Genomic DNA, 12,899 nt, shown 5'->3' with positions numbered 1-12,899 from the left:
CTCGCTGCAATGGAAGAAATTCCACGCAAGGCAAATTCCAGTGCAGCCAAAAATAAAATAAATGAATAAAAATCAAAAAAAGAATTATGCTGAATACTGGGGTCCAAGGTGACCAGCACCCTCACTAGACCTGAGTTAGATCTTCCTGCTTCATGTTTCCATGAAACCCTGTTTCATCTTTTATAGCACTGATCACACTTTGCTTATTTGCCACCCCCTGCTGGACTATAAGCAGCATGAGGGAAGTGAATCATCTGTCTTCCCATCTCTCCATGCCGAGCGTCTACCACAGTACTTAGAACATAGTAGGTGCTCAGACGTTATTTACTGAACACTTGTGCTTAAATGGGACACAGTTTGGTAGGGGCAGACATGATAAAGCAATATATTATTTATTTATTGCACAGAGATGACTGGTGAGAATATGAAAGTGGTAGTGGTCATTTCCACCCTAAGCATTTCTCATATGATACTGTTTGCTTCTTGGGGACATTTTTCTTGATGTCCCTGACATTTTTTGATTGAATGCAGGGGAAACGATTGCAAAGGTTCTCGATAATGTTATCTTTCTACAGAAAATATTGACCTTATTTTTTGGCAGGCAGCTAAAGTAGGGTAGATCAGTTCATTACAGTGAGGGCTGAGCTCATGTGAGTCGGGTTACGAGTTGCTCTGCTGCAGGAAGGAGGACCCCTCCCAGGGTACAAGAGTGGGCTCCTAACACTCAGAAATGAATTGTCTGAGGAGACATGCATGCTGACAAATCAAGAGACTTTATTAGGAAGGGGCAGCTGGGCAGAGAACAGGGTAAAGGAATCCAGGAGAACTGCTGTGCCATGTGGCTTGCAGTCTCAAGATTTATGGTGATGAGATTAGCTTTTGGGTTGTCTCTGACCAATCATTCTGACTCAGGGTCCTTCCTGAAAGCATGCATTGCTCAGCCAAGATGGATTCCAGCGAGGAGGATTCTGGGAGGTTGGCAGGATATGTGGCATCTCCTTCTCACATTTCCTGAATTCTTCTGGTTAGTGATGACTTGTTAGTTCCGTGTTCCTTTCCAGGACCTCCTATCCTAAAATAACTCATGCAAATGGTTACTATGGTGCCTGGCCAGGATGGGCAGTTTCAGTCATTGTTTCCCCTAATAGCTCTACCTCTAGATCGCACTCTTTCTAGGGAGATGTCTTCCATGAGTATCAGTTGAGAGGGATGAGATGTTTCCCAGACTCCCTCCTTCTTGGCAGATGTTCAACTCCAGTTTCTGGGTATTGAAAACACTGTTTTGCATTTTAGAAATTTTCTCCTTAGTTGTATAGCCTCTAATCCATGTATCTGAAGAATCAGCAAATATCTGAAATTGAAAACAAGTGTCAAGAGCTAAGTGCATTTCTGTATCTCCCTTACTGCTGCGATCTTGGCTCCTCACATTCTGGCTGCTCAAACCCTAGTTGTTCTCTCTACCCCCATGAAATTGCTGAAATCTGCTGGTTTCTCTGCCTTTTGACCTCTACTTTTTGCCTTTTGACCTCTACTCCAGTTCCTCCTGTTGTAGATCCCTGGGTTGGTGTTCTCAAGTATTTCTTTTATCATGAAATTAATCTCACTTGAATAATAATCAAACATTACTAATAATACTGGTTTTCAAGAGTGGGTTAATTAAAATGAGAATTTATAGTCAAAACACTATTCTGAAAATGAATAACATAGAGTATTCAGAAGAACAAATTAAGAATAAACGCAGACGGCTATGTTTCCAAACAGTAAAAATGGCTACACATCAGTTTAAGTCAAAAAAAACAGTCAAACAAAAGGAGAGTGTGAAAATACAGAATTTTATTCTAAAATCCTGAAGTTGACTGTGAAAGTAAAATTTTTATATGCTTAAAAATTTTATAGATTATATAACTTGCAGTTTCATAAAATTATCAATGAATGTTCTACCTACGATTTAACATTAAATAGATTGCTGGGCAACATATCGTAATTGAACGAGGCCCCTGAACATCACAGATGCCAGTCACAGAAGTAGACACTTACTGATGGCAAACTGGTAAAGATTTCGGTATGATATTTTAGAAGCCCAAGACCATAAACCACTCTTCCTACACACAGCTCTACACACAGAGCTTTGTGTGGAATCCCTTTGGTTTCCATCTGGCACATCCTCTATCACCTGATGTGTAAAATCAGTTCCGACATTCGCGAAAAGTTATACCAATTACTATATTCACAAAAATGGCACAAAAGTGAATTCAACAGATTATGCATGTACACACTTCATTGGCATCTTCAACAAAAACAAAAAGATATTCTAACACTAGAGAAGTGAAAAACACTAGGTACCATGGGCTCTCTTGAGTAAGCATCAGTGTCACACAAAGTTAGACAGGAATGAGGAATATTGCCCAAGAAAAAAATTCTATTTTTAAAAATGAAACAATTTAAGGGAAATCAAGTCCAACTATAGAGCCACAAATCTTTCACATTTCTTTGAAATGTGTGATACCTTCTAATCTTTGATCTTAAACTTCTGTTTTACAAAATCCAAAAAGAAAAAGATAGAAGAAAGTAACAAATAGAGATTATATGAGATCACCATTATTAGAATCATTCTATATAATACTAATTTAAATTTGTCCTCATATTTACCCTCTCTTTGCTCTTCACTCCATTTCTGAGCTTCCATCTAGTATTAATTTTCTTTCTGCCTGAGGACTATTCCGTTCCTCCCAGCCTTCCCAACTTATCCAACAATTTTTTATTATTGCTTTTATATTTTCATGTATATATCTTGTTGATATATATATATATATATATATATCTCCAAGATTTTATTATTGGTTTTGTTCATATGGTCATTGTTTACTTAAATTCCCTCACGTATTTGCCTTTTTTGTCAGTCTGGGCTTCCAAGTTGGTAATTTTTCTCCTACTTGAAGCATAGTCTAATATTCCTTTTTGTATGTCTACTGATAACAAAGTCCCTCAAGTTTTTTATTTTAAAGTTTGCTTTATTTCATCTCCATTTTTTGCCAGCAATAGGGTTTGATCCTTTGGTTGGGGTCCCCCTGGAGAAGGAAATGGCAACCCACTCCAGTATTCTTGCCTGGAACATCCCATGGACAGAGGACCCGGGTGGGCTATAGTCCACGGGGTCTCAAAGAGTCAGACATGACTGAACGACTGAGCACACATGCAGAAAGTCTAGACTGGTAGGTGTTTTTAGCTTTTGTTTGTTTGTTAACCTCTCTAGTTGCATTTGGCTTAACTTGCAGTTATAAAAAGAACTACATTTCTGGTTCTTATAAAGAAAATTTTAGGCATCGTGTATGTTTTGTTATATTTGGATAAACATAAACTCATTTTCCAAAGTTGGGAGCTGAAGTATATAACTATGGAATCTTCACTTAGGAAAAACCACACTCCTTCCTTACCATCCCTGGTTCAGAACAATTCAAAAAGAGTATCAATATTTAGAAGTTTAAGAGAAGCAAGAAGTCACAAAATGCAGTCAGGGAAATAGGTTAAATTGTCAAGGGACAGACAGTATCTAAAGCAAAACCCTGGATGTTTGCAGCAATTCTCCAGGCAATTCTCCAGATATATATATATATCTGTATAACTGAGTGGTTTTGCCGTACATAAGAAATTAACCCTACATTGTACATGAACTTCAATAATTTTTTAACGGTTCTTTTTCTTTCCTTCTTTCCTTCTTATACACATTCATTCGTTGATTTGTTCTCTCTTTCAACAAGTATTTTCTGAGCTCTGCTTAGTGCTAAGTACTTTAGCTAAGTGCTAAATTCTGATAAATAAGGCATGGATTCAGTCTTCAAAGAGCTTCCAGTAGAGAAGATGACAGATACATAAATACCAGTACTGACTGAGGCAACCTAAGATGACGTAAATCAAATCCCTTATAGTTATACAGTAGAAGTGAGAAATAGATTTAAGGAACTGGATCTGAAAGACAGAGTGCCTGATGAACTATGGACAGAGGTTCATGACATTGTACAGGAGACAGGAATCAAGACCATTCCCAAGAAAAAGAAATGCAAAAAAGAAAATGGCTGTCTGAAGAGGCCTTACAAATAGCTGTGAAAAGAAGAGAAGCAAAAAGCAAAGGAGAAAAGGAAAGATTATACAGAGTTCCAAAGAATAGCAAGGAGAGATAAGAAAGCCTTCCTCAGCGATCAATGCAAAGAAATAGAGGAAAACAACAGAATGGGAAAGACTAGAGATCTCTTCAAGAAAATTAGAGATACCAAGGGAACATGTCATGCAAAGATGGGCTTGATTAAGGACAGAAATGGTATGGACCTAACAGAAGCAGAAGATATTAAGAAGAGGTGGCAAGAATACACAGAAGAACTGTACAAAAAAGATCTTCATGACCCAGATAATCACTATGGTGTGATCACTCACCTAGAGCCAGACATCCTGGAATATGAAGTCAAGTGGGCCTAGGAATCATCACTATGAACAAAGCTAGTGGAGGTGATGGAATTCCAATTGAGCTATTTCAAATCCTGAAAGATGATGCTGTGAAAGTACTGCACTCAATATGCCAGCAAATTTGGAAAACTCAGCAGTGGCCACATGACTGGAAAAGGTCAGTTTTCATTCCAATCCCAAAGAAAGGAAATGCCAAAGTATGCTCGAACCGGAGCACCATTGCATTCATCTCACACGCTAGTAAAGTAATGCTCAAAATTCTCCAAGCCAGGCTTCAGCAATACATGAACTGTGAGCTTCCTGATGTTCAAGCTGGTTTTAGAAAAGGCAGAGGAACCAGAGATCAAATTGCTAACATCTGGATCATCGAAAAAGCAAGAGTTTCAGAAAAACATCTGCTTTATTGACTATGCCAAAGCCTTTGAGTGTGGATCATAACAAACTGTGGAAAATTCTTCAAGAGATGGGAATACCAGACAGCTTGAGAAACCTGTATGCAGGTCAGGAAGCAACAGTTAGAAACGGACATGGAACAACAGACTGGTTCCAAATAGGAAAAGGAGCAGGTCAAGGCTGTATATTGTCACCCTGCTTATTTAACTCATATACAGAGTACATCATGAGAAACTCTGGGCTGGATGAGGCACAAGCTGGAATCAAGATTGTCAGGAGAAATATCAATAACCTCAGATACGCAGATGACACCATCCTTATGGCAGAAAGTGAAGAAGAACTAAAGAGCCTCTTGATGAAAGTCAAAGAGGAGAGTGAAAAAGTTGGCTTAAAGCTCAACATTCAGCAAACTAAGATCATGGCATGTGGTCCCATCACTTCCTGGCAAATAGATGGGGAAATGATAGCTGACTTCATTTTGGGGGGCTCCAAAATCACTGCAGATGGTGACTGCAGCCATGAAATTAAAAGATGCTTTCCTTGGAAGGAAAGTTATAACCAACCTAGACAGCATATTAAAAAGCAGAGACATTAATTCCCCAACAAAGGTCTGTCTAATCAAGGCTATGGTTTTTTCCAGTAGTCATGTGTGGATGTGAGAGTTGGACTATAAAGAAAGCTGAGCTCCGAAGAATTGATGCTTTTGAACTGTGGCATTGGAGAAGACTCTTGAGAGTCCCTTGGACTGCAAGGAGATCCAACCAGTCCAACCTAAAGGAAATCAGTCCTGGGTGTTCATTGGAAGGACTGATGTTGAAGCTGAAACTCCAAAACTTTGGCCACCTGATGCGAAGAAGGGGACAACAGACGATAAGATGGTTGGATGGCATCGCTGACTCAATGGACATGAGTTTGGGTAAACTCCGGGAGTTGGTGATGGACAGGGAAGACTGGCATGTTGCAGTTCATGGGGTGGCAAAGAGTTAGACATGACTGAGCAAGTGAACTGAACTGAACTGAAGAGATGCATAGAGAAAAATCTTTCCCAGTTCAGAGGAGTGAAAGATTACTTTGGGGATGTCAGGAGGTGGGGGAGGAAAAATAATCAGGAAAACATTTGTTTTCTCTAGGAGGCAACATTTGAGCTATACCTTTAAGCAGAGAAGGAATTTGGTCAGCTTAGCTGGTGATACGGAGAAGGCAATGGCATCCCACTCCAGTACTCTTGCCTGGGAAATCCCATGGATTGAGGAGCCTGGTAAGCTACACTCCATGGGGTCAGGAAGAGTCGGATAAGACTGAGCGACTTCCCTCTCACTTTTTACTTTCATGCATTGGAGAAGGAAATGGCAACCCACTCCAGTGTTCTTGACTGGAGAATCCCAGTGACAGAGGAGCCTGGTGGGCTGCCGTCTATGGGGTCACATGGAGTCGGACACAACTGATGCGACTTAGCAGCAGCAGCAGCAGCAGCAGCAGTTGGTGATAAGTGACAGGCGGCAAATTTTCCTGGGAGATATTGTCCAAGAAATCATAGACATGTACTACATTCAGACTGAATTACAGGTGCAAAGGAGTTGCAAGAAATAAGAGTAAATGCCAAACTACAGATGCCTTGAATGCCAGGCTAAGGAGTTGTGTTTGATACAGGTGTTCAACTAAAGCATGCCTTGAGCGTTTCTTCAGGGAGGTGAGGGAAAAGGACCCATCTATCTGTCTATCATCTATCAGGGACCAAGCTCTGTACCAGGCCCTTTGTCAGGTGCTTTATACACAATCTCATTAAATGTTCTTATCAGACTACGAGGTAGGAATCAGGACCCTTACGTGGAGAAGGTGCCCCCACCCCTTATCTTCCGTGGCTCCACGTTGTCTTTTCAGGACTGTGTTAAGGACATGAGTTGGGGTGTCAGATTGACCTTTAAGGCAGATCCTTGTATACCTCAGAAGTGTAACTGGTAGAAGATCCCACAGCTAGTGAGGGTGGAACGGCGGCAGCCGCCAGAAGCGGTCCCTCTGGCTGGACACCAGGGCAGCTCCGGGAGACCAGCTCACGCCCCGCCCGTCGCACGGGATTGGCCGCGGGAGCCCGGCCAGGCGAGGGGGAGGGGCCGTAAGCGGGGTCCCGGGACACGCCGAGGACCCAGAGGCTGCAGGCCGAGTCTGGGCTGAGCTGCTCCCGGGCTGCCCGCGCGAGCGCTCCTTTCCAGCATGTTGTGGCGGGGCGGCCAGGCGCTCCGGCGCTTCTCCACCAGCCGAGTGAGTTCCCCCGGGCGAGCGTCCAGGCTCTCTCACCCGGGGACTGCTTTCCAGATTCGGGGAGGGGCCGGGGGGCGGGGCTAGGGTGGGCAGCTGTTTACTTTGCAAGACAACGTTTGTTTGTTTGTTTGTTTGTTTGTTTTAAACTGGGAGAGTGGAAGTAAAGGTCCTGGGAGGGTCCCGAATGGGCTTGTCGAACGAGCCATTGTCCTCTAGCAGGAAGGGCTGAGGATGTCTGGCTGGGATTGACAGGGTGGAAACGGTCATTCGGCCAGGGGCACAGAATCGGCTTCCTTTCAGTTTTCATTTCAATGCTGAGACCCCTGCCTGGTTACGAGGTAGAGCGGAGGTCCAGGACCCAGTCCACCTCTTGGAGGAGAGTGGCATCAAGTCGACCAGGCCCTCCTCCGCAGCCCGACAGTTGTCAGCGCTCCCGATGGGCATGCAGTGCCCATTCACACAATGGCAGTCCCAGCCGGTGACTGCCAGCTCATTATTCCGGAGCTGCAGATGGCAAGCTTTCTATGATTACCAGGCGCTGCAGAAGCAGCCACCCTGGAATACTGGTAAACAATGATGCAAGAACAGAGCCCTGGCCTGGCCCGGCCGCAGCCTTGGAATTGCATCAGCTTCTCCAGCGATGAAATGAAGGAGGACACGTTGCATGTGGGGCTGACTTCAGCACTTTGGGGTTCCTGGGGAAGAGATGCATCTATGCATCTAGGCAGAGTCCAAGCTGTTTAGGGAGGAAAACAGATCCATCCCATGTACCTCATCTCTTTTATAGGAAGTGCATGTTTGCTGTGTTATAAAAGAGTTGGCATTTTGATTCCTCTTCTCTGTTAGAGTCATATGTGCATGTGTACCTATCCAGATATTAAAAAAAAAAAAAAAACTTGGAGCAGAGAAGTCTTGAGTCGCATCCAGAACTGGCCAAAAGTTGCATAAATGGGAAAGCTTTGGTCTCCCAGACAGCCACAAGTAATGAGAATTCACTTTATCCCATGCTGCCAGTTCTAGTTATTTTTGTAATAAGGGGAAAGATACCTGTTGTGGCAAAGACTTTGATGTTTTTCCTCTGCAGTGCTCTGGACTCCTTAGCTCTCTTGCTACGTGGCACATGGGAATCTGTGTTGAGTGGTACAGACAGCAAGGGGCTTGTGTTTGCCTATTTCATTGGCCTCCCCTGTCAACACCTTTAATTGTCTTTTTTGGAAGCAGGATTCTTGAAGGATGAAAAGATGTCAATAGTGGGATTATATAAGCTTTCAGTAATAAAGGATGAACATCCCAGGTAGCAAATGGCATAAACAAAAACACCCAAGTGGGGAAGCACCAGGCATGGTCCGAGGTCAGGCGCCTGAGTTTGTCTCCAGGAATACATGTGGCAGAGCTGTGCCATATGGCTGGGGAGAAGGCAAGTTCTTCAGTGGCCAAAAGGAGAGCATGGAACATTAGGTGATGCATTTGGGATATTTTACTCCATAGAAAATGGAGATTCATCCTTTAGACTGTATTCTATAAGAATTGTTTGAAATCAAACACGGCTGATAGGAGTACAAAATGGTACAGTCACTTTGGACAACTGACCTTTTTTTTTATAAAGTTAAACATACACCTATGACATGACCCAGCAACTGCCCTCAGAGGTATTCACCCTAGAGAAATGAAATCTTATGTTCATCGGAGTATCTATTTATGGATGTTTGTTGTTGTTGTTCAGTCACTCAGTCATGTCGGACTCCCTGCGATCCCATGGAGTGCAGCACTCCAGGCTTCCCGGTCCTGTCCTGGATGTTTACAGAGGCTTTCTTCATAATCACCAATTTAAACGTCTTTCAGTTGGTGTCAAGATAAGCAAACTGTGGTATATCTATCCATATGGTAGACTCTTACTCAGAAAAATAAATGTAATGAACTATTGATAAAAACAATAGGGATGAAGCTCAAATATGTATGTTAAATGTAAGAAGACAAACCCAAAGCGTTTCATATTTATATGGGTCCTCAGGTGGTTCAGTGGTAAAGAATCCCCCTGCCAGTACAGGAGACATGGCAGGAAGATCCCCTCAGGCCACCCACTGCAGGATTCTTCCCTGGAAAATCCCATGGACAGAGGAGCCTAGCAGGCTAGAGTCCGTGGTGTTGCAGAGTTGGACACGAATGAGCAACTGAGCACATATCGTGCCACATTCATCTGACACTTTGGAGAGAGTGAGCTATAGTGATAGAAAAAAATACCAGTGATTATCAGGGGTTGGAATTAGGGGGAGGGAGTGACTGTAAAGGGACAGAAGGGAATTTGGCAAGATGATGGAATTGTTCTATACCTTGATTGTAGCAGGGGTCACATGACTGTGTGATTGTCCAAACTCACAGAATTTTACACTAAAAATGGTGTTTTATTGTATATACATTGTACCTTCATCTTAAAAACTTTTTTTAAATCACACAGCACTTTTGAGTTTGTATTAAACCAGAATGAAGGAAGAATGAAAAAAAATCTCTCAGAATTTAATAAAATCCAAGGAGAAAATTCACTTGAAACACTTCCTGGCATAATTAATTCTCTGTCTTAAAGAAATGGATTTACAGTTATTTAATGATCTCAGCTTAATGATATGGCTGGATCTTTTTAAATAGTGCAACTATCAGTTCAGTCACTCAGTCGTGTCTGACTCTTTGTGACCCCATGAATCGCAGCACGCCAGGCCTCCCTGTCCATCACCAACTCCCGGAGTTCACTCAGACTCACATCCATCGAGTCAGTGATGCCATCCAGCCATCTCATCCTCTGTTGTCCCCTTCTCCTCCTGCCCCCAATTCCTCCCAGCATCAGAGTCTTTTCCAATGAGTCAACTCTTTGCATGAAGTGGCCAAAGTATTGGACTTTCAGCTTTAGCATCAGTCCTTCCAAAGAACACCCAGGACTGATCTCCTTCAGAATGGACTGGTTGGATCTCCTTGCAGTCCAAGAGACTCTCAAGAGTCTTCTCCAACACCACAGTTCAAAAGCATCAATTCTTCAGTGCTCAGCTTTCTTCACAGTCCAACTCTCACTGTATCTAGCAATAAAACCCTTGTCAATGAGCTATTATTGTCCACTTCCAGTATCTTGCCTAGCTGACTGCTTCTTAATTTCTCCCAATGGCGGGGGCTATTTAGGCCTTATATTTATTTGGCAATCTGTTACTTAGCTCCTCTGCCAGTGTCTGAGACAAGCCTGACTGGTTCAGGACTTGGGGTTACTTTATGATCCATTTCAAGAGGACCCTTCCCTGCTTCTTGGAACCAAGTACTGACTTTACACCCTAGTTCTAGCAACTAGGTCCTTTACTTGTTTCCTTATTGCATGACCCTCTGCTTTGGTGTCTAGTTTAATTTAGGACCCTCAAATTCAACTTCAAACCACATTAAATTATATATTATGTACTGAGCACTTGGTCTAAATCCTGAAGAAATAATAATAAATACCATTGCTCTAGGACTTTGTATGTACCAGGCACTGTTATAAATGCTTTGCATATACTCATTTAGTCTTCATAACATCTCAGTGAGGTAAGTAATATTAATATGCCCATTTTACAAAGCAGGAAACTGAGATGCAGAGAAGTTAAAAAACTTTTTCAGAGTCTCATAGCCAAAAAGGAAGGAAAAAAAAAAGAAGAGATAAATAGTCCCTGCTTTCAAAGAGTTCATAGATTACTAGGACAAATGATTAAACTTGCCTTTAGGTAAAGAATAATAACGGAATGGAAATACAAATGGGGAATAAAATATGAAAAGGCATTCAACCAAACTAGGACAGGGACTCTTCTGGTTGCCTTTAGCGTAGGAATCCCAAACAAAAATGCCCACAGAGGCCACACAGGTAAGACGAATGAAGCATTTGGGCTGGACTGAGTAAACCATGTTCAGAGTTGAAGGACAGCATCCCCTGGTCCGCTCCAGCTGACCATTGCCACTTGGGAATGTTGATCATGGTTGACAAGCCTCCTGATTTTTAAAGATAAGTCAGAAATTCAGCCTGCTAATGTAACACCTCCCAAAAATCTTATCACAGTTCTTTTACAAATGCTCTGTGGGCCAAATATAATCCTCTTGTCAGGTCACCAATTTGCAGCCCCTATCCATGCAACAGGGGGCTTCCCTGATAGTTCGATTGTTAAAGAATCCTCCTGCAATGCAGGAGACCCTGGTCAATTCCTGGGTCAGGAAGATCACCTGGAGGAGGGATAGGCTACCCAATCCAGTATTCTTGGGCTTCCCTGGTGGCTCAGCTGGTAAAAAAATCCTCCTGCAACGTGGGAGACCTGGGTTCTATCTCTGGGTTGGGAAGATCCCCTGGAGACAGGAAAGGCCACTCACTCCAGTATTCTGGCTTGGAGAATTCCACAGACTGTACAGTCCATGGAGTCGCAAAGAGTCAGACATGACTGAGCGACTTTCACTTCACTTCACCATGCAATAGTCCTGTACAGATGTGAGAGCTGGATAATGAAGAAGGCTGAGTGCCCAAAAATTGATGATTTTGACCTATGGTGCTGGAGAAGATTCTTGAGAGTCCTTTGGACAGTAAGATTAATTCAGTCAATCCTAAAAGAAATCAAGAATATTCATTGGAAGGACTGTTGCTGAAGCTCTAATACTTTGGCCACTTGATGCCAAGAGCTGACTCTTTGGAAAAGACCCTGGTGCTGGGAAATATTGAGGGCAGGAGGAGAAGGAGAAGACAGAGGATGAGATGGTTGGATGGCATCACTGATTCAATGGACATGAGTTTGACCAAACTCCATGAAATAGGGAAGGACAGGGAAGCCTGGTGTGGTGCAGTCCTTGGGGTCGCAAAGGGTTGGACATGATTGAGAGACTGAACAACAACAGCAACCACACACTGTGCCCAGAGCATGGCAAATGCCCAGAATATGCTTCTTGAACAGATCTTGCACACCGTCAGGCATAATGTGGGAAACCACGTGCCAGATAGTCCCTTAAGAGTTAGGTATCTCACCGTCTCAGAAAAATTTATTTTGTTTTATTCTTTTGTGAAAAAGGTCCTTTCCCATTATCATCGGAAAAACTGCCAGTTCTCTCAATTTCTAACATAGGCAGCTTTGACCTTATTTTACACCCTGCTCAAATGTTTTTATTAAGAAGGGCTTTGGATTAGCTCAGACTCTTAGCACTATGCCTTTAAGTTTTCTGTAGAAGATTGTGTTTTTTTCCAACCATTAGAGTATAATGAGTTCATATTAACTTGCTTCCCAAGAGAGTTTCACCAAGATGTGGATAGTCGCGGGAATGCAATATTTCATATTAATAGTTTAAGAAGCAAAAGCCCTATACCCTGCAAAAGGCTCTTCTAATGCAGAAGATTATCTCAAGGGAATTGCAGGGTAATAGCACTTATCACCCAGATTTAGAAATACTGTGGATCACTTTATGCCCCCTTCTTCTTTCTCACCAAGGTAACAGATTCTGCTGCTCTCCCTATTTTTATTTTAAGGATTTTATTTTAAGAGTAGATGTCATCCATTGCCTTTAAAAAATGTGAACCTCTGCTCTGTATCCCAGTTTTGCTGACAACACTATACATTGATACCATACTTCCTTGTTATAAAGTCAAACTTTTGTGGTACATCCTCTCATGCTTCTGCAAATCCTAATAAATTCTGACTATGACAAACAAACAAAACAGGCACTGACAGTATCTCAAAGAATGTCCTCTGGTCACCAGCCTTCACCCTTTAACAAATGATAACTGTCTCCCATGACAAGACCACCATGGT

The 12,899-nt window shown here is 42.5% G+C and overlaps 1 protein-coding gene across 1 annotated transcript in view; it reads left to right on the top strand.

Moving 5' to 3' along the window:
- Positions 1 to 6,950: 6,950 nt before the first annotated feature.
- ALDH1L2 (aldehyde dehydrogenase 1 family member L2) overlaps positions 6,951 to 12,899 on the top strand; it is a 63,325-nt gene continuing 57,376 nt past the window's right edge. Inside the window, exon 1 of the mRNA XM_069581068.1 lies at positions 6,951 to 7,110. Coding sequence (XP_069437169.1) covers positions 7,063 to 7,110 — 48 coding nt within the window. The 5' untranslated portion in view covers positions 6,951 to 7,062. The remainder of the gene's footprint in view (positions 7,111 to 12,899) is intronic.

This window comes from Ovis canadensis, chromosome 3 (assembly GCF_042477335.2).
Source record: "Ovis canadensis isolate MfBH-ARS-UI-01 breed Bighorn chromosome 3, ARS-UI_OviCan_v2, whole genome shotgun sequence".
Classification (NCBI taxonomy): domain Eukaryota; kingdom Metazoa; phylum Chordata; class Mammalia; order Artiodactyla; family Bovidae; genus Ovis; species Ovis canadensis.
Note: the sequence above shows the minus strand (reverse complement) of the source record. Positions and strands in the feature narration are given on the sequence as shown.